At 41.0% G+C, this 23,079-nt stretch overlaps 1 protein-coding gene across 11 annotated transcripts in view; it reads left to right on the forward strand.

Moving 5' to 3' along the window:
* Positions 1 to 23,079, forward strand: part of ANKRD44 (ankyrin repeat domain 44) — a 317,233-nt gene that overhangs the window by 166,118 nt on the left and 128,036 nt on the right. For all 11 annotated transcript variants that reach the window (XM_060302105.2, XM_070045932.1, XM_070045936.1 and 8 more), the window contains one exon: positions 9,835 to 9,905. In XM_060302105.2, coding sequence (XP_060158088.1) covers positions 9,835 to 9,905 — 71 coding nt within the window. The remainder of the gene's footprint in view (positions 1 to 9,834; positions 9,906 to 23,079) is intronic.

A 23,079-nucleotide genomic window follows, 5' to 3' on the forward strand; every position in this document is an offset into this window, starting at 1 on the left:
TCCATACATTTGTTCTCTACATCTGTGTCTCTGTTTCTGCCTTGCAAACCAGTTCATCTGTACCATTTTTCTAGATTCCACATATATGTGTTAATATACAATATTTGTTTTTCTCTTTCTGAGTTACTTCACTCTGTATGACAGTCTCTAGGTCCATCTACATCTCTACAAATGACCCAGTTTTGTGCCTTTTTATGGCTGAGTAATATTCCATTGTATATATGTACCACAACTTCTTTATCCATTCATCTGTCGATGGGCACTTAGATTGCTTCCATGACCTGGCTATTGTAAATAGTGCTGCAATGATCATTGGAGTGCATGTTTCTTTTTGAATTATGGTTTTCTCTGGGTATATGCCCAGTAGTGGGATTGCTGGGTCATATAGTAATTCTATTTTTAGTTTTTTAAGGAACCCCCATACTGTTCTCCATAGTGGCTGTATCAATTTACATTCCCACCAACAGTACAAGAGGGTTCCCTTTTCTCCACACCCTCTCTAGCATTTGTTGTTTGTAGATTTTCTGATGGTGCCCATTCTAATCGGTGTGAGGTGATACCTCACTGCAGTTTTGATTTGCATTTCTCTAATAATTAGTGATGGTGAGCAGCTTTTCATGTGCCTCTTGGCCATCTGTATGTCTTCTTTGGAGAAATGGCTATTTAGGTCTTCTGCCCATTTTTTTTTTTTTTTTTTTTTGTGGTATGCGGGCCTCTCACTGTTGTGGCTTCTCCCGTTGCAGAGCACAGGCTCCAGACGTGCAGGCTCAGCGGCCATGGCTCACGGGCCTAGCCGCTCCGCGGCATGTGGGACCTTCCCGTACCAGGGCGCGAACCCATGTCCCCTACATCAGCAGGCGGACTCTCAACCACTGCGCCACCAGGGAAGCCCTGTTGGAAGATTTTTAATCACAGTTTCAATTTCATTACTTGTGATTGGTCTGTTCATATTTTCTGTTCCTTCCTGGTTCAGTCTTGGAAGGTTATACCTTTCTAAGCATTTGTCCATTTCTTCCAGGTTTTCCATTTTATTGGCATAGAGTTGCTTGTAGTAGTCTGTCATGATGCTTTGTATTTCTGCAGTGTCCATTGTAACTTTTCTTTTTTCTTTTCTAATTTTATTGATTTGAGTCCTCTCCCTCTTTTTCTTGATGAGTCTGACTAAAGGTTTATCAATTTGGTTTACCTTCTCAAAGAACCACCTTCTAGTTTTGTTGATCTTTTTATTGTTTTCTTTGTTTCTATTTTATTTATTTCTGCTCTAATCTTTATGATTTCTTTCCTTCTACTAACTTTGGGTTTTGTTTGTTCTTCTTTCTCTAGTTCCTTTAGGTGTAAGGTTAGATTGTCTATTTGAAGTGTTTCTTGTTTCTTGAGGTAGGATTATATTGCTCTAAACTTCCCGCTTAGAACTGCTTTTGCTGCATACCTTAGGTTTTGGATTATTGTGTTTTCGTTGTCTTTTGTCTCTAGTTATTTTTTGATTTCCTCTTTGATTTCTTCAGTGATCTTTTGGTTATTTAGTAACGTATTGTTTAACCTCCATGTGTTTGTGTTTTTTATGTTTTTTTCCCTGTAATTTATTTCTAATCTCATAGCGTTGTGGTCAGAAAAGATGCTTGATATGATTTCAATTTTCTTAAATTTATCAAGGCTTGATTTGTGACCCAAGATGTGATCTGTCCTGGAGTATGTTCCATGTGAACTTGAGAAGAAAGTGTAATGTGCGGTTTCTGCATGGACTGTCCTAAAAATATCAATTAAATCTGTCTGGTCTGTTGTGTCACTTAAAGCTTGTGTTTCCTTATTAATTTTCTGTCTGGATGATCTGTGCATTGGTGTAAGTGAGGTGTTAAAGTCCCCCATTATTATTGTGTTACTGTCGACTTCCTCTTTTATAGCTGTTATGTATTTGCCTTATGTATTGAGGTGCTCCTATGTTGGGTGTATATATATTTATAATCGTTACATCTTCTTCTTGGGTTGGTCCCTTGATCATTATGTAGTGTCCTTCCTTGTCCCTTAGAAAATTCTTATTTTAAAGTCTATTTTATCTGATATGAGTATTGCTACTCCAGCTTTCTTTTGACTTCCACTTGCATGAAATATCTTTTTCTATCCCGTCACTTTCAGTCTGTATGTGTCCCTAGGTCTGAAGTGGGTCCCTTGTATACAGCATATAGATGGGTCTTGTTTTTGTATCCATCCAATGAGCCTGTGTCTTTTGGTTGGAGCATTTAATCCATTCACATTTAAGGTAATTATCGATATGTATGTTCCTATGACCATTTTCTTAATTGTTTTGGGTTTGTTTTTATAGGTTCTTTTCTTCTCTTGTGTTTCCCACTTACAGAAGTTCCTTTAGCATTTGTTGTAGCACTGGTGCTGAATTCTCTTAGCTTTTGGTTGTCTGTAAAGCTTTTGATTTCTCCCTCGAATCTGAATGAGATCCTTGCTGTGTAGAGTAATCTTGGTTGTAGTTTTTTCCCTTTCATCACTTTAAATATATCGTGCCACTCCTTTCTGGCTTGTAGAGTTTCTGCTGAGAAATCAGCTGTTAACCTTATGGGAGTTCCCTTTTATGTTATTTGTCGTTTTTCCCTTGTTGCTTTTAATACTTTTTCTTTGTCTTTAAATTTTGTCAGTTTGATCACTGTGTGTCTTGGCATGTTTCTCCTTGGGTTTATCCTCCTTGGGACTCTCTGCACTTCATGGACTTGGGTGGCTATTTCCTTTCCCGTGTGAGGGAAGTTTTCAACTATAATCCCTTCAAATATTTTCTCGGGTCCTTTCTCTCTCTCTCTCTTCTCCTGCTGGGACCCCTATAATGCAGATGTTGGTGCATTTAATGTTGTCCCAGAGGTCTCTTAGGCTGTCTTCATTTCTTTTTTCTTTATTCTGTTCTGCGGCAGTGAATTCCACCATTCTGTCTTCCAGGTCACTTATCCGTTCTTCTGCCTCAGTTATTCTGCTATTGATTCCTTCTAGTGTATTTTTCATTTCAGTTATTGTATTGTTCATCTCTGTTTGTTTGTTCTTTAATTCTTCTAGGTGTTTGTTCTTTAATCTTTTAGGTCTTTGTTAAACATTTCTTGCATCTTTTCAATTTTTGCCTCCATTCTTTTTCCAAGGTCCTGGATCATCTTCACTGTCATTATTCCGAATTCTTTTTCTGGAAGGTTGCCTCTCTCCACTTCATTTAGTTGTTTTTCTGGGGTTTTATCTTGTTCCTTCATCTGGTACATAGTCCTCTGCCTTTTCATTTTGTCTCTCTTTCTGTGAATGTGATTTTTGTTCCACAGGCTGCAGAATTGTAGTTCTTCTTGCTTCTGCTGTCTGCCCTCTAGTGGATGAGGCTATCTAAGAGACTTTTGCAAGCTTCCTGATGGGAGGGACTGGTGGTTGGTAGAGCTGGGTGTTGCTCTGGTGGGCAGAGCTCAGTAAAACTTTAATCCACTTGTCTGCTGATGGGTGGGGCTGAGTTCCCTCCCTGTTGGTTGTTTGGCCTGAGGCAACCCAGCACTGGAGGCCACAGGCTCTTTGGTGGGGCTAATGGCAGACTCCGGGAGGGCTCACACCAAGGAGTGCTTCCCAGAACTTGTGCAGTTGGTGTCCTTGTCCCTGCAGTGAGCCACAGCCGCCCGCTGCCTCTGTAGGAGACCCTCCAACACTAGCAGGTAGGTCTGATTCAGTCTCCTATGGGGTCACTGCTCCTTCCCCTGGGTCCCGATGCTTTGTGTGTGCCCTTCAAAAGTAGAGTCTCTGTTTCCTCCAGTCCTGTCGAAGTCTTGCAGTCAAATCCTGCTAGCCTTCAAAGTCTGATTCTCTGGGAATTCCTCCTCCTGTTGCCGGATCGCCAGGTTGGGAAGCCTGACATGGGGTTCAGAACCCTCACTGTAGTGGGTGGACTTCTGTGGTATAATTGTTCTCCAGTTTATGAGTCACCCACCCAGCAGTTATGGGATTTGATTTTATTGTGATTGCACCTTTCCTGTTGTGTCATTGCAGCTTCTCCTTTGTCTTTGGATGTGGGGTATCTTTTTTGGTGAGTTCCAGTGTCTTCTGTCTATGATTGTTCAGCAGTTAGTTGTGATTCCAGTGCTCTCACAAGAGGGAGTGAGTGCACGTCCTTCTACTCCGCCATCTTCATCCCAAGAGGCACAAATTTCTGAGGTCCTGCCTTTCCTGCATGTGCTGACTTGCCTCTGTTCAACAGCTGGGGAGATCAGCGATAGTGATTGTGGGGAGAGGACAGCATGAGAAAAAAATGACAATAAGACAGCAAATAACACGTTGTTAACTTGAAATTTTCTTATCAAAATGGACTGTACAAATGAGGTCATCTGCAAATCCAACAGCAGCTCTTACTCGTCTTTCCTTACTCACCTTGGGTGAGCCTTAGGAAAGTCCTGGAAGAGACTATGAATGGGCCATTTTGTATGAAAGTGTCATTTTTCTAACAAGAAGGGCGACTAACCAAGAAAACAGTAGTGTAAGAAAAAGCAACTTAATCCCCCCTGAACCATTTTCATTAAGAGACATAAAACTTTAAGCGTACTAGCTTTCTTAAAAGTATTTTAGGGCTTCCCTGGTGGCACAGTGGTTGAGAATTTGCCTGCTAATGCAGAGGACATGGGTTCGAGCCCTGGTTTGGGAAGATCCCACATGCCGCGGAGCAACTAGGCCCGTGAGCCATGGCCGCTGAGCCTGCGCGTCCGGAGCTTGTGCTCCGCAACAAGAGAGGCCACGATAGTGAGAGGCCCGCGCACCGCGATAAAGAGTGGCCCCCGCTTGCCACAACTAGAGAAAGCCCTCACACTGAAACGAAGACCCAACACAGCAAAAATAAATAAATAAATTACTAAAACTCCTACCCCCAACATCTAAAAAAAAAAGTATTTTATTAGAAAATATTTCAAATGTATAGAAAAGTATGGAGAATAAGGTAATTAATACCCATGTATATAAGCTTTAAGAAATCTTAAGATTTTTCTATACTTGCATTATATCTTTTTGAAAAGGAAGTAAAGCATTGAAGACACAGTTGAAGCCCATTGTATCCTTTCCTTATCCTTTCACACCCTCCCTCCCTAGAGGCAACCACTAGCCAGAATTGGTAGTTGTTTTCTTTAGCCATATTTATTACTTTTTTTTCAATCTGTGCATCTATAAACAACATATTGCTTTGTTTTTGTAAATTTAAAAACTTTATGTAACTGGTATTAAGCCGTTGGTATTAATCTGCAACTTCATTTGTTCATTCAATGTTGTGTTTTTGAAGTGCATATGTTTATATATGTAACTTCAGTCTGTTCCTTTCCATGACAGTGTAGCATTCCATTGTACAAATATACCACAGTGTATTTTTCCATTTTCCTCTTGATCACCATTTGGGATCCCAATATCTTGCTGTTACAAACATGCTTCAGTGAATATTCTTGTACATGTATGAGAGTTTCTCTAGGGTATATGATTGGGTGGAATTGCTGGGTGCTAGGGCACACACATCATCAGTTTTATTAGGTAGCACCACCCTGTTTCCAAAGGGGGTTGTACCAATTCACACTCTCACCATCTGTATCTATGTTTCCCTGTTGCTCCATATCCTTGCTTAACTCTTGGCATTTCACACTTCAAAATTTTCCCCAGTTAGATGTGTGCAATATGCTTTGTTAATGTTGCTTTCATTGGCTTCTCCCTGATGAATTTTGAGAAGTATCTTTTCACATGTGTCTTACCATTTGGGTTTCTTCTTCTTGCATTAGCTTTTTAAGTTTATACACAATATTTACTCTGTGAAAGACCATGAATAACAAAATATATATTTCTGTTCCATATTATTATAACCGGTGTTTGGAACTAGAAGGAAAAATATGAGGAAGGAGGAATGAAATCACGGGGGAATATATACATATGTATGAAAAATATATACATGAAAGTGGAGAAAGAGGGAGAGAAGAGTGACTCTAAGGACCGGAGAGAAAGATGGGGAAAATGGAAGGGAAATGCAATCAGTGTTAGTTGAATGCTGTGTGAATGTTGCTAGTTTTGAAGTGAGGCACACTGCCCTAGAGCTTGGCTTTGAAGTCAGACTACCTGGGTTCAAATCTACCATTTCCTAGCTGGGGACCTGGAGCATGTTATTTCTCATGGCCTTGGTTCCCTCATCTATAAAACTGGCATAATAAGAGTATCTCCCTATTAAATGGATTACACGTACGTTAGTATAGAGAGTCAGCGTTCAGATCACGTTAGCCATTCTTAACACGGCTCTTAGCAGTTTCACAGCTCTAATGGTAGAATCATAGCTCCTTAGAACTGAAGAGAGCTACTCAAGCAAACGAGTAGCCAAGCCTGGGCTCTGCCACCTAGCATTTAGAGCTGCACTGTTCAGTATGGTAGCCACACTCCAACTGTGGCTGTTGAACACTTGAAGTGTGGCCTGATTGAATGGAGATGTGTTGTGAGTGTGAAATACACATGGGATTTTGAAGCTTTAGCATAAAAAAAAGAATGCAAATTATCTCAATAATTAAAAAATTCAATTACACGATAATATTTTGGATATATTGAGTTAAGTAAGTAAAATATATTACTGAAGTTAGTTTACTTGTTTTTTATACCATTTTTAGTGTGGTTACTAGAAAATTTTCAGTTACTTGGTTCACATTATATTTCCATTGGGCAGCACTGATTTAGAGGCTCTGAGGCAGAACTGATATGCTACCCATAGTGGGTATCAATCTGTCCCATGTAGCATTCCTTCCTACAAACGTACTAAAGTGTTGATAAGAACATCATGCAGACAGCCAGGTGAAAATTCAAACCCAGAAACAGAGGGAACTTATGGCCAGATGTTCTTCATCTCAGGTGACTGATTTGACTTCGTGACACGGAAGTCCCTTAAATGGGGACAGGGAATCTGAAGGGACACCCTGATACAGCCATCTCTACTGGTAGGGAATGAGGCTTGAATCCAGGTCTTCGTGAAATCTGGGTGATGTTTGTGACGTGTCAAAGAAACAGCCTAGGATTAAGTAACAAATATGCGTTTGAGTTATGAGAGAGAATAAAAGGTCCGTCTTCTGATATGCAGGTATAAGCACAATATGGTAAAATAGACATATTTATGACCCGGGTAAAGGCCTGACAAAAAGATGGGTAATTTTAGAAGGGTTGAATAGCTGAATGTTGGAAGAAGAAATACTAGGACCTGAGGGATAAATACTGTTTGTTTCTACACCAGAAAGGTAGGCTTTGTAACAATCATCTGGTGCTCCCTTGGAACTAAGACTTAGGAGAGGAAAGCTAAAATTTGTTTTTTGGTAGGGAAAATTTTGTTTTAAAATTCACAATATTTTCTGCTCTCAATTACATCTGGGTTTCCTCCTCCTTGGTACCTGTTTGTGCAATCTCTAGGTGATGGTTCTTTGCATTCTTTTTTTTTTTTTTTTTTTTTTGTGGTACGTGGGCCTCTCACTGTTGTGGCCTCTCCCGTTGCGGAGCACAGGCTCCGGACGCGCAGGCCCAGCGGCCATGGCTCACGGGCCCAGCCGCTCCGCGGCATGTGGGATCTTCCCGGACCAGGGCACGAACCCGTGTCCCCTGCATCGGCAGGCGGGCTCTCAACCACTGCGCCACCAGGGAAGCCCTGCATTCTTAAATCTATATGTTTGACTTCCCCCTACTTTCCTGGGCAAAGACTATGCCTCTCACTTCCTTGAAGACCTGAGTCATAGATTTAGAAGTAAATATGACATTAGAGGGGATTTGGAAATAAGAACTGCTAATATTTTTCTAGTGCTTTGCAATTTACAAAGCACCTTCAAATTCACTTGATTCTCCCAATCACCTCATAAGGTGGGTAGAGAAGTATTATTATTATGTTGTTGTTAGCCTCATTTTACAGAGTAGTGGCTTTTGGTAGCTGGGCCAGTAGGTGCTGAAATCAGAATCAAATCTGGGTCTTCTGACCATGAATCCCACTGTCCTTCCCAGACCTCATTCATTTCACTCCAGAGCATTTAGCCCAGGACATCCTGCTACTGGGGAGTGAGATGTCTGCTGCCTTGGCGTCTTAGCACCACCAAACTGATTTTGTTTGGTTCTTACTGATGTAAGGGGCTTGAACCTTTTCAGGTAAGCTGCCTGGATGAAGTTAGTAGAATTAGGATTCAACTAATTTTAAGTTTGATAAACTAAGCAACAATTTACCGGTGGCTCTCAATCTTAATAGCCTATTACAATAACCGTGGGTCCTGGGGAGTTTTTTAAAAATACCTGTGCCTGGTCCCACCTCCAACTAATGAAATCAGAATGAGGGGAGAAGAGACATTCTCTCTCTCTTTGTTTTAGGGATTATTATGTTCTTGTTTTCTATCACTAGTATGGTTGATGGTATTTCTTCTTCAGTTAAAGAGAAAAAACAGTGTAAGTTCTATGATTAAATTAAATTTCTAGCACACATTTATCCATGAAAGTCTCCTGCTGCCTTTTTGTCTTTTCTGAACACGGTTCCTGTTTTTTAGCTGTCAGCTGGCCTTGGCCTCACAGAGATTGGTCAGCCTCTGCTTACACTTGACTCACTTTCTCGGCCCTTGTCTCAGAGCCACCTCCTTTGCACTTCCCCTCCTCTGCCTTACTTTCTAGTTTCTTTGAGCTTCCTTCCTTGTTGTCCTAAGGCTGAAACAGGCTCCTCTCATTACATCTGCAAAGATATCATAGATATTTTCTCCTCCTCTCCTTTTGCAGTCCTTTTATAAAACTTTCCATCTCTGACCAGAAGACTGATCAAAATCCAGATTCCAAAAAAAGGAAGCTCATATTGGGTGTTGTAGTGGTTCAGTTGTAGCTTGGTGGACGTGTACGCATGGAGAACTGTGCAGGTGTCATGGGCGGAGGGCATACTCTACTTTCCGGGAATGTGTTCCTGTGGAGCTTCTGCTCCGTGATTGTGATGTGGCTCCCGGGGAGCTGAGCACGGGCACCTCCCTGAGTATGACCGGGCTCTGGCTCTTGTGTCAGCCTGTATGCCCACCCCATAGTATGAGCGAGCCGTGAGCAGCCTACATAGGCTTCATGTTGTGTCTGTCCAAAAGCTCCATGGAACCTGACTTCTTCCTACCAAAGTATTTTGCTAGTTCCAGAGAAATAATTGGGATTCTTGGATAAAACGGATTTCTGCTAATCCCTTTAGCCCAGATCAAATCTCATCAGAACTCAACTTCACTGGCCTCTAATATACACTTGTTGGAAGGCTGCTCATTGCTAACAGTTTTCCAAGAAGGATGTTGTGTGCCCTGTGAGATAAATACGCTTAATGACTAAAAATAAAATAATGTATATGATTCTATATTTTATATTCAGGAATATAACATTCAGGAACACGAACACACACACACACACACACACACACACACACACACACACACACACACACACACACACACACACACACACACACACACACACACACACACACACACACACGCATACACACCCCTGAAAAGTTCTTCATTCTTCAGAACCTACATTTCTATAGTTCTGGAGAATCTCAGCTTTCTTACAACTGTATCTCCTACCCAGTGAGACACTGTTATTTCTCATCTGGTCTTGGCCTGATTCTTGTGACATCCTCAGCTCCTGACCTTGCTCCTTCTACTGCATTCAATGTCTTCTCCTTGTTTGGTGGCTAGAAAGCACATGACTAACAGAAAGGAAAAAACAAAACAAAATGTGTTGGTTGTACCCGGCAAACGAGAGCACAAGATATAGCATCAGACTTCACATCAGCAGAATTGCATTATGCTTCTAACCTGTGCTGTTTGGTTCCAGGAGCTCGTGTGAATGCCAAGGACAACATGTGGCTGACCCCGCTGCACCGGGCTGTTGCCTCCAGAAGTGAAGTGAGTGATTATCTTATTTAATCTAGCAACTCCAGTTCCTAGAAAGAGAAAAATGCTTTCTGCTGAATTAGGGATCCTCACTGGTGAGCAAGAGGCTTTTACTTCTAATGCAAGAGGGTTACCAAATTGAACAGCTGTTTGTTTAAGCACCTCCTGTGTGCCAGGCATGGTGCTAGGGGCTGACTGGGGTGGTCCAAGATGGACGGTGTGATCCTTGACTTCAGTGAGTTCTCAGTCTGAAGGGGGTGCAAACAGATAAGCAAATCTGTACAGTATCATAACTGAATTGGAGGAGGAAGCAAATAACTGTCTTCTTGAATAGATGAAGTCTTCCAAGAAGACATGTCAATTGAGCTAGTCCTTAGAGGATGATAGGGACTTACCAGGCCAGGAAAAGGAGAGAGGGCTGAGGCAGGAGGAGAAACATGCTGTAGGACAAGGGTCATGGAAGTGATTGAATGGTGGGTCCAGTTGGATGTAGCTGGAACACAGGGTGTAGTAGAAGATAAGTCTGCTAGTAGAGGCTGGGTCCAACAGCAGAGGGCTGGATGTCCTCTGAGCAGCGGGGAGTGTTGACAGCAGAGATAAGTTGTGAACCTGACAGGATTTGGAACTTGTGAGGGTGAGATGGAAAAGAAGCCATTGGGTGAATGGTAACACCATTACCATTGGTAACCCAATGGAAGGCAGAGGCAAAGGAGCAAGGGTTGGGGAAGTTAATCATTTCTGTTTGAACATGCTGAGTTTGGCAAACATGTCACTGGAATGTAAGCACCATGATGGCAGGGATTTTGTTTTGTTTCCTGATGTAACCCAAGCCTGGTACATTGTAGGTGTTCAAGAAAGAATTTATTTTGAATGCTGGAAATTTGGGTGAGGATGGCAAATATGTCTTTTAATTGGAACATTTTGTCCATTTACATTTAAAGTAATTATTGATAGGTATGTACTTAATGCCATTTCATTAATTGTTTTCTGGTTGTTTTTGTAGTTCTTTTTTGTTTTTTTTCTTCTTTTGCTGTCTTTCATTGTGATTTGATGACTTTGTTGAGTGTTATGTTTAGATTCTTTTCTATTTTTCTACGTGTATCTGTTGTAGGTTTTTGGCTTGTGGTTACCATATATGTATATGTTGATGATCTCTTAATTTCAAACATATTCTAACAACTCGGAATTTTTACTCCCCCTGCTATATTTAATGTTTTTGATATCATATTTTACATCTTTTTGTTTTGTGTATCCCTTAACTACTTATTGTGGATATAGATGATTTTGCTACTTTTGTCTTTTAGCCTTTCTACTAGCTTTATAAGTGGTTGATCTACTACCTTTAGTTTATGTTTGCCTTTACCAATGAGATTTTTCCTTTCATAATTTTCATATTTCTACTTGTGGCCTTTTCTTTTCCACTAAGAGAAGTCCTGTGAACATTTCTTGTAAAGCTAGATTAGTGGTGCTGAATTCTTTTAGCTTTTGCTTCTCTGTAAAACTCTTTGTCTGTCCTTCAAATCTGAATGATAACCTTGCCAGGTAGAGTATTCTCAGTTGTACATTTTTTCCTTTCATTGCTTTGAATATAAAGTGCTACTCCCTTCTGGCCTGCCAAGTTTCTGCTGAAAGTCAGCTGATTATCATATCCCTTGTACATAACTAGCTGCTTTTCTCTTGCTGCTTTTATTTTTTATTATTATTTAAAATATTTTAATATATTTTTAGAAATTTATTTTATTGAAGTATAGTTGATTTACAATGTTATGCTACTTTTTGCTGTATAGCAAAGTGATTCAGTTATACATATATGTATATATATATACGTTCTTTTTCATATTCTTTTCCATTATGGTTTATCACAGGATATTGAATATAGTTCCCTGTGCTATACAGTAGGACCTTGTTGTTTATCCATTCTCTATATAATAGTTTGCATTTGCTAATCCCAAATTCCCAATCCATCCCTCCCCACCCACTCCCCCCCCTCCCCCAGCAAGCTATTGCTGTTTTTTTTTTTTTTGCGGTACGCAGGCCTCTCACTGTTGTGGCCTCTCCTGTTGCGGAGCACAGGCTCCGGACGCGCAGGCTCAGCGGGCATGGCTCACAGGCCCAGCCACTCCGCGGCATGTGGGATCTTCCCAGATAGGGGCACGAACCCGTGTCCCCTGCATCGGCAGGCGGACTCTCAACCACTGCGCCACCAGGGAAGCCCGCTATTGCTGTTTTTAAGATTCTCTTTTTTTCTTTAATTTTTGTCATTTTAATTACATTGTGTCTTGGTGTGGACCTCTTTGGGTTTGCTTTGTTTGGGATTCTCTGGGATTCCTGGACCTGCATATCTGTTTCCTTCCCCAGGTTAAGGGAGTTTTTAGCTATTACTTCTCTGCCCCTTTCTCTTTCTCTTCTCCTTCTGGGACTCCTATATTGGAAATGTTAGTACACTTGCTGTTGTCCCAGAGGTCTCTTAAACTATCCTCATTTTTTAAAATTCTTTTTTTCTCTTTTCTGTTCAGCTTGGGTGATTTCCACTACTCTGTCTTCCAGATTCCTCTGTGTCATCTAACCTACTGTTGATTCCTTCTAGTATATTTTTCATTTCAGTTATTGTATTCTTCAGCTTTGTTTGGTTCTTCTTTATATCTTCTAACTCTTTGTTAAAATGCTCGCTGTGTCCATCCATCCTTCTCCTGAGTTCATTGGGCATCTTTATGATCATTACCTTGACCTATTTATTGGATTGATTGCTTATCTCTACTTCATTTAGTTCTCTTTCTGAGGTTTTGTCTTGTTTCTTCATTTGGAACATACTCCTCTATCTCCTCATTTTGCCTAATTCTCTGTGTTTATTTCTATGTGGTAGGTAGGTCAGTTACATTTCCTGATCTTAGAGAAGTGGCCTTATGTAGGAGATGCCCTATGGGGTCCAACAGCATGCTTCCCTCTGGTCACCAGAGCTATATGCTCTAGGGGTGCCCCCATCTGGGCTGTGGGCCCCCCTCTGTTGGAGCGGGTCCAATTATTGTGGGTTTGCTGGGAGGCGGGGCTGGTTCCCACTCGGTAGGCTGTGAGGTTCTGCCTCATGGAGTAGCTATGGGCCCACTGGAGGATGGGTAGTTTCCCCAAGCAGTTAGCTGTGCAGCCTTGGGGGTGTCGGGCTGGTGCTGATGGGCAGGTAAGTCCCCCAGCACTAATAGGCTATCAGGAGGATTCCAAAATGGCACTTGGCCAGTGCTGACATCATTGTAGAATGAACTCCCCCAAATGGCTGCCACCAGTGTCTTTATCCTCAGATGGAGTCCCGGTTGCCTTCTGCCTCTCTGAGAGGCTCTCCAAGAATAGCAAGTAGGTCTGACCCAGGCTCCTTTTGAACTACTGCCTCTGCACTGGGACTTGGAGTATGTGAGATTTTCTACATGCCCTTTAGGAGCAGTCTGGTTCCTAAGCTCTCTGGCTCTCCTGAACACAAGCCCCACTGGTTTCCAAAGCAGAACTTCTGGGAGCCCATCTTCCTGATGCAGGATCCTGGGCTGGGGAGCCCAATGTGTGGCTTGGACCCCTTGCTCCTTGGGGAGGACCTCTGCCATTGTGATATTCTTCCCACTTCCGGTTTGCTGACCCAGGTGTATGGGTCCTGAGTATACTGCATCTTAGCCCCTCCCATCCATCTCATTGTAGTTCCTTCTTTATATCTAGTTGTGGGAAATCTTTTCTGCTGTCTTCAGATCATTCTCATAAATAGTTGCTCCTTCTTTATATCTAGTTGTGGGAAATCTTTTCTGCTGTCTTCAGGTCATTCTCATAGATAGTTGCTCTGTAAGTAGTTGCAATTTTGTTGTGCCTTTGGGAGAAGGTGAGTTCAGGGTCTTCCCACTCTGCCATCTTGGCTACATCCCATCCTTCCTTTTGTGAATTCTATCCTATAGCCATTACTTTATGCCTCCCCTAAAAAATAGCTGGGGAAAGGGAAGCTTGCTTGAGAGGGGAAGAACAGAGAAGGTTTGGGCTGGTCTTTTGGAGTTTTGCTACTAACACTTGCCAAAGAAGATACGTGTGTTCAGTAAGAGAGCTGGCACATCTGTCTATTGCTTAGACGGGGCAAACAGTGATATTCCTTACACAAATATGTTTTAAAAGCCATTTCTTCATTGAAAGGCTTATAAACTCTATGTTGTCTTCAAAACCCCTGTGCTTCTAAAATGTGGGTAATTGATCTCTCTCAGGGCTTCAATGTTCCGGGTTCAATCAGGGAAGCAGAACCACAATGAGAAATATAGATAAGACATTTACTATAGGAACTAGAGCTTACACAATTGTGTGAGCTGCTGAAGAAGTTTATGTAAGGCTATCCCCTTGGTTTCTGTGTGGTCCTAAAGTCACTGTAGGCCAGCAGGGTCTGCAGTTGAAAAGAAAAGCTAAACATGAAATGGGGGAAAACAGGGATAAACTGGAACCCCTGTCTGTCTCTCACTGCCTCTGCATCGTGGATGTGAGTGCCTTGTAGAAGAAGCTGTGTGCTTCACCTCTGAGCTTGCATGCACCTGGCCCAGGAATGGGAGAAACTGAAGAAGATATGGCAGGATCTGAAGACGCATCAACCTGGTACTGCCCTTTGCCAACACAGTGATGCAGCTGGTCAGTGACACCGTGCACAAGCTGCCTCAAACCTGGCACCCAACATGCCAGTCAGTCTGTGGTTTCACGTATGCCTTCCAAAACTCATGCAGATTTCTCCAGCACCAACCCTAAATGGAACAGTACAGCGGAGGGAACTCTGCAAAACGTCGCTCAGCTTGGCTAACTTAGCACAATATAAAACTACCATTGAAATTGTTTTTCTGTTTTAATTAAAAAGATCTTCTAGGCAGTAAGTTCTTTGCAATGAGTGGCATGCCTATTGCTTGTCATTGTATGTTTAGCATCTAGCCTGCACAGGAAACAATTGTTTTTTGAGTGATTCCTTAAAGACTGGGTTTTCCACTTAAGCTGTGTTCACCTGGTTCTCTGTAAAACTGCTAACGTGGAGCTAGTATATAGCACAGAGAACGCTGGTGGTAATCATCTTTCATGCATGCGAGGTAAACTAACTTGAAGTTTGTTTATGGGAGCATGGCACTAAAAGCAAGTTAAGCCACCGGATCCTGCAAAATCAGAACAAGTTTCAAAAATAGTGTGCAACAAGATATCAGGTTAAGTCAAAGTTATCAGTATACGTCAACATTTCTGAGCCTTCTTTCCATCAGGCAAATTTCATGTTTGGATTTCTATGCCTGGAAAAATAATGTTCATTTGCTAAATTCATTTCCTGAGCCTGTTATAGCAATAGGAGTGTCAGGTCATAATACTGATTAAACATCCACCCATGCTTGACATTATAAAAGCTCCTCTGCAGACAAGAAAGTAGATCAAGAAATGGTCATATCCCTTAAAAACTGTCCAAAATAGATTGGGTTGTGGAGATGAACCTTTAAGACTTAACTTGGCCCTGACCAGGCTGCATTGTGTGCTCCCTTCTAGGCCCAGTCCCCTCCTCCTCCCGCCACCACCTGCTCCCCATGCCTGGGATTCCCAGGGAGGAAACATCAAACAGATAATCGGAGCCCACCAGTGCTGTGTTCTCACTGACCCACCCAGGTCACCATTCATCCCCCTCTTTCTCTGACAGCTCCCACAGCTGTGAAGAAATGAAGAGAGTCTCATGTGAAAATATTAGGGAAACTTATTTTGCAATGCTAGATAACATACACGAGTAAGATTTGGGGCTGCCAGGGAAAATTATCTGAAGTGCTGCTGTGAATTATTTCATATCGTTTCCCCTGTTTAGCTTATCCTTGTTGCTTTTTTGTTTCCCGTGGAAAAGAACAGCTGTAGGGGAAAGGAATGAAATGCACACCAACCTGGAGGGTTTGACACATGTTTATGGAAGCCCACTCTGTGGAAGGCGCAGTGTTAAATGTGGACCTTAAGGGGGTACAAAGTGTCCCTTCTTGGACACTGTGTGGAGGGCAGACAACCAGTACACAACCAGTACACAACCATAGAGCCTACTGTGGCTTGTGTCCAAATGTGTTTGACCTTTCACACATGCATTTTCTTCTCCAGTGAACTGAGAGTAGCACCAAAGGATTTGCTGAACTTGTCACTTTTCTGTTCTGGAGGCTATTTTGTGGTTAGAAATGTTGAAAATAGTTGTATCCTGTCTTTGGGGTGTAGAATTGAGGATATTGTGTTCAAATATGTATTGTCACGGTGAACATTTATTGAGCACTTACTGTGTGCTAGGCTTACTGTGTGCTAGGCAGTGTGCTAAGCGCTTTCTGCACATTATTCCATTTTAGCCTCTGAATCACTCTCTGAGATTGACACCGTTATTAATCCTAATTTAGGAAACATGATCTCAGAGAAGTTAAGGAACAAACCTAAGACACCACAGCCAGCAAGTGGAGGAGGGTGTAACCCGAAAACCTGCTCTCCTAACTGCCGTGCTCCACTGCTGCCCTCACATCACATGGGCACCCCTAGGGATACTGGTCCAACTAATAAGATGCATCTATTTTTGCGTCAGTGCAGACAAAAGTCTGACAGGTATAAAAATGTTTCCCAGATCTGATCAGGAGAAGCATTTTATTTTATAGCTTAAATTTTAAACATCACATTTTCCCCTTCCCTCTCACAAACGGTGTCAGTATGGTGGGCTAAATGCTAATAGACAGGAGAATTGGAAAAATTATATGGGAGACTTGAATGTTATTGCTTTCCATAAATTATCTTTATGATTATAAAATGATGATCACATATAGAACATATATCGTACCTGGAATGGGAAGAAAGTAAGCAACTTATAACCTATTAGAAGGTAGATGAGTAGTATTCAGATTTAGTGTGCATTGAGATCATCTGCAGTGCTTGTTAAGTACCTGTTCTAACACTGCTATATATAAAATAGATAAACAACAAGGACCTACTGTATAGCACAGGGAACTATACTCAATATTTTGTAATTTCATGTATATATATAGCTGAATCACTTTGCTGTACACTTGAAACTAACACAACATTGTAAATCAACTATACTTCAATTAATAAATAAATAAAATTATGCACACACACAAAGTACCTGTTCTAGAACCTCACCCCCCAGTGATTTTGATGAAGCCTGTAATTGAGCCTGGAAATCTGTATTTCAAAAAGAAGATTCTAATGCATGTGGTCTACATACCACACTTTGAGACCAGAGATTAAAGATTGGAAATACTTTAGTATCTGGCCTTCCCAATGTTTAAAGCCAGTGGTTCTTTTTTTTTTTTTAATACTTATTTATTTTATTTTATTATTTATTTTCTTTATTTTTTGGCTGCGTCTGGTCTTAGTTGCGGCATGTGGGATCTTCGTTGAGGCGTCCCGGATCGTTTTTGCTGCGGTGTGTGGGCCCTTCCTTGAGGCACGCAGTCTTCTCTCTAGTTGTGGCGCGCCGGCTCCAGGGCGTCTGGGCTCTGTAGTTTGCGGCACGCGGGCTCTCTCGTTGAGGCAGGCGAGCTCCGTAGTTGAAGTGCGCGGGCTTAGTTGCCCCGCGCCATGTGGGATGTTAGTTCCTCGACCAAGGATCAAGCCCGCATCCCCTGCATTGGAAGGCGGATTATTTACCACTGGACCGCCAGGGAAGTCCCCCAGTGGTTCTTGAACAGTTTGAATTCTTTCACATCCCCAAGTCTTCCCTTTGTACTCCTAGTTCTTAGAATAATTGTACTCTAATAATAATTATAATAATAAAGTGCAAGTTTAGTTTAATAATAGGTACTTTTAGAAGAATAATTTGAACAAATTAGGCACCAATTTATACAATTCTTACAGGATATGAAATTACTATAATCAGTAGAGGGTAAAATCCCCAACTGGTTATTATTTTACATTAATAGAGTGAATGCCTTCGGGACTCGAGCGCAGCCTCAGGGACCTTAGCCCGTGTAAATGTCTTGTTAATTTTCCTGCTGTATATAAAAAAAAGTCATGTTAGTTTTTGCATATTATTACTTAGAGAGTTTGCTAATGATTATACCAATATATTTATCCTACCCAAATTTATTGAATATACATTAGGTGCCAGATACCTGCCAGGCTTTGTGGCAAGTATAGAAAATTGTATGAGACTCAGACCCTGGTCTAAAGCAACTTACAGTTTATAAAATTTGACATTGTTTATGCCTACAAGGCCTCTGTATAGTCATAAAGCATTACTTTTCCATGAGTAATTTATGATCACTTAAATGCAATGCACATTTGAGAGTAAGAAAAACAAATATTGGAGGCAACAGTTTTTAAGGCACATGTATCCTATTTCTTCTCATCTTTTCCATGTGCCACAGTGTATGTTTCTACTTCTTATACAGGGTTGGAGTGACCTTTTATAAAAGGAGAAAGTCATAAAAAATAGAAATAAAATGACTGCAGAGGCCATCTCTAGTTCCCTCCTGTGTCACATCCCATGACAGTTCCTCCCTCTGCCTGTTATTTCTGTGTCTCATATAGGACAGCCTACTGTGGAGTGTAATCCAACAAGGCCTACAGTCCTAAGGGTGAATGCTAACTAGGCTGATCCCTCCACTCAGGAGAAATGCCGGAATCCTCACACATGCTTGTTCATTAAGAAAGAAATCAAGGCTTTGAAGCAGCATTGCTCACAGTGCGGCTTGTGACTAGTCTGAGTCTTTTTGTCTTTCCTTTTGTGACATGAGTGAGCATTTAGCAACTTTTAGAGAAATTGGATAGAGTAATTTCATGCCTGCTAAATTAAATGATAAAATAATTGAGTTTATAATTTCTTTGTCTTTTTTTCATTTTATTATTCTTCTAATTACTCATGATGAATTTGAAATAATAATAATTCAAAAAAAACTGTCCCTTCACCACAGATAGTTTGAAAAGTACTGTTTTAGTATCCTTTCTTGATTCAGAAATTGTTCAGCTTCCCTTCCCCCACATTAGTTTCTTTTTAACCTTGTAAGTTTCTGTCAGCGCAAACTCCTAGCTGTTAATTTTTTAGCCAAGGTGGGATACAGGAAAAGAGAGACTTCTTTTGATTACAAAAATCAGTAATTCCAGCTACATGTTAAAGTATGAGATTAGATCGCTCCCTAACACCATACACAAAAATAAGCTCAAAATGGATTAAAGACCTAAATGTAAGGCCAGAAACTATCAAACTCTTAGAGGAAAACATTGGCAGGACACTCTATGACATAAATCACAGCAAGGTCCTTTTTGACCCACCTCCTAGAGAAATGGAAATAAAAACAAAAATAAACAAATGGGACCTAATGAAACTTAAAAGCTTTTGTGCAGCAAAGGAAACCATAAACAAGACCAAAAGACAACCCTCAGAATGGGAGAAAATATTTGCAAATGAAGCAACTGACAAAGGATTAATCTCCAAAATTTATAAGCAGCTCATGCAGCTTAATAACAAAAAAACAAACAACCCAATCCAAAAATGGGCAGAAGACCTAAATAGACATTTCTCCAAAGAAGATATACAAGCTGCCAACAAACACATGAAAGAATGCTCAACATCACTAATCATTAGAGAAATGCAAATCAAATCTACAATGAGATATCATCTCACACCAGTCAGAATGGCCATCATCAAAAAATCTAGAAACAATAAATGCTGGAGAGGGTGTGGAGAAAAGGGAACCCTCTTGCACTGTTGGTGGGAATGTAAATTGATACAGCCACTGTGGAGAACAGTATGGAGGTTCCTTAAAAAACTACAAATAGAACTACCATATGACCCAGCAATCCCACTACTGGGCATATACCCTGAGAAAACCATAATTCAAAAAGAGTCATGTACCAAAATGTTCATTGCAGCTCTATTTACAATAGCCCAGAGATGGAAACAACCTAAATGTCCATCATCGGATGAATGGATAAAGAAGATGTGGCACATATATACAATGGAATATTACTCAGCCATAAAAAGAAACGAAATTGAGCTATTTGTAATGAGGTGGATAGACCTAGAGTCTGTCATACAGAGTGAAGTAAGTCAGAAAGAGAGAGACAAATACCGTATGCTAACACATATATATGGAATTTAAGGAAAAAAATGTCATGAAAAACCTAGGGGTGAAACAGGAATAAAGACACAGACTTACTAGAGAATGGACTTGAGGCTATGGGGAGGGGGAAGGGTAAACTGTGACAAAGCGAGAGAGAGAGGCATGGACATATATACAGTAAGGTAGATAGCTAGTGGGAAGCAGCTGCATAGCACAGGGAGATCAGCTCGGTGCTTTGTGACCGCCTGGAGGGGTGGGATAGGGAGGGTGGGAGGGAGGGAGACGCCAGCGGGAAGAGATATGGGAACATATGTATATGTATAACTGATTTATTTTGTTGTGAAGCTGAAACTAACATACCATTGTAAAGCAATTATACTCCAATAAAGATGTTAAAATGAAAAAAAAAATCAGTAATTCCCTAAATAGCCATAGAATTACTTCCTCTTAAAACCAAGTTAAAATGCTTACAAGATTAAAATTTTTGAAAGAGAAATGCAACTTTGAAAAAGGAAATTGTAGTCTTTTTAAATCAAAGCTTCGTTTTTGTGAAAATATTGTATTACATTTCTATTAAATGTAGGAAGCCAGTTTGTCAGGCTAAAACTTCAGAGTTTAAAAATGTAAATAACTAAGGAGAATTAACATTTCAAAGTATTTATGTCAGGGTGCTTGGCTGTTACTGTGTGCTGAGTAAGCTCTGACCTAGTAGAAAGTGCATGAGCCCTTAAACCCAGGCTGGCAAACCATCTTCAGCCATCTTCCCTATAAAATGAAGCTGCCTATCAAATGAGGGGGCAATCCAGATGACCCCTGAGGCCTTTTCTGCTTCTAATATCCGGTATATCTGTGAATTTAATTCCATAATCATTTTATACTTGCATTTTCATTTTTTTAAAAAAGGTTAATCCTTGGAAATTGAATAAGAACCCCTCCTTTGTATACTAAATATTCCTTGATAGAGTCCTTTCTTGTCAAGTAAGATGAAAACTGTTCAATTCACTATATAAGCAGATATAAAAGTAAAAATGGAGAATGGCAAAGTTAAAACATTTTATATAAAATTGGAGAAATAAAAGTAACGGTTATTCTAGGTGTCCTTGAACTGTGAAAGTGAGTGTTGGTACAAAAGACACATGGTGTGGACTTCCCTGGTGGCACAGTGGTTGAGAGTCTGCCTGCCGATGCAGGGGACACGGGTTCGTGCCCCGGTCTGGGAAGATCCCACATGCCGCGGAGCAGCTGCGCCCGTGAGCCATGGCCGCTGAGCCTGCGCGTCCAGAGCCTGTGCTCCGCAACAGGAGAGGCCACAACAGTGAGAGGCCCGCGTACCGCAGAAAAGACACGTGGTGAAATGGGCACTCACGTGGGAATTATGTAAAGTTCACATGAAAAGAAATTTATTAGAGACCCTACCCACTTCTTTTTTTCCTATCTGATCAATGAACTTGAACCTTTTCCTTTTCTAATTTTTTAGGTATAACCCAGATGTTGGTCAGGGGCATCTAGCCTTCTAAATGGATATGACTGACCGGAAACCACTTGTTCAAAGTCTGATATTCTCCCAACAATTCCAGAGAATTCCTGGAGATTTAAGTTTTGGTTGCCTGGCTCCACAAGCCTGCTCTTGCTGCGTTCATTGGGTTTATGCTTCAGCTTTCTCCTCTTCCCTCTTGGCCTGTTGACTCTGTTCCCACCCAGATGTATACCTCCTCCCTAGAGCGCAGGGCCACGTCCTCTCTCCAGTCTCTCTGTCCTCATCCTTTCCTTCCTGCCAAGCTCTAAACGCTTCCCACTCTATTATGCAGAGCAAGGCAACTCTGTTTGGCCCCCTCCCAAAATTCACTGTAGACCCATCATCACAGAGCAAGAGCTGAACTCAGAGGCCTCTGACTCTTTGCATAGGACCTGCCCTCCTTAAAAGACTATTTGGACTTAAAAATAGTATTTTTTCATACTGGTAAATAACAAAATTTTATTTTAACCAGATTTGATCATTTATAGTTTGTGGTAATTCAAACAGGGAGCTAGTCCAGGGGGTCCGCAAACTTTTTCCGTGAAGGGTGAGATAGTAAATATTTTAAGCTCTGATGGCTGCATGTGGTCTCTGTCACAAATACTCAACTCTGCTGTTATAATTTGAAAGCGACCATAGATAATATGTAAACAAATGAATGAGGCTGTGTTCCAATAAAATTTTATTTACAAAACCAAACCAAAATTTATCTGATTAAAATATTTTTAGGGGCTTCCCAGGTGGCGCAGTGGTTGAGAATCTGCCTGCCAGTGCAGGGGATGCGGGTTCGAGCCCTGGTCTGGGAGGATCCCACATGCCACGGAGCAACTGGGCCCGTGAGCCACAACTACTGAGCCTGTGCGTCTGGAGCCTGTGCTCCGCAACGGGAGAGGCCGCGACAGTGAGAGGCCCGCGCACCGCGATGAAGAGTGGCCCCCGCTTGCCACAAATAGAGAAAGCCCTCGCACAGAAACGAAGACCCAACACAGCCAAAAATAAATAAATAAATTTATTAAAAAAATATATTTTTAGAAGTATTGTCTACTTAAGAATACATTTTTTTCCCCACAAACTCCAAAAGCACTTATTTATATATAAACCATAACTGGCATATGAATGTATATTTTCTTTGCTTAAAGTATTGCTGTGTGTACAATGTAAATCATTCCTAAATATTCGTTTAAAAGTAGGGCCTCTCCTAGGTAATATCTCATTCACCTAGTCGCAGGTACTCTAAGAGCAATCACATTTTGTTACCTTTAAAAAACAAATTTCTCATGAATTGGTCTTATAGTATAAAGTTGTGAAATGTTCCTGTACATTTTCTGTTTTGTTAGTCTATCCTGAATTTACATAATATTTAATGCAAAGCAAGAATCTGTACAAGTACAGTAAAATAATATACAAAGCAAAGGTATTAAAGAGACAGTATGTATTGTTATTTTGCTGTGAATGTGTGAAAAGGATATATACCGTTTTTTATAGTACTGCTTTTGAGATGGTTATCTCCATCTTTTGGCCACGTATCTGCAAAACGTTTTCAGCATGCATCTCCAGAATATGCGTCTCATTTATTTATAAATTATATATAAGAACTACTATCATTAGATAA

Source organism: Globicephala melas, chromosome 7 (assembly GCF_963455315.2).
Source record: "Globicephala melas chromosome 7, mGloMel1.2, whole genome shotgun sequence".
Lineage (NCBI taxonomy): Eukaryota > Metazoa > Chordata > Mammalia > Artiodactyla > Delphinidae > Globicephala > Globicephala melas.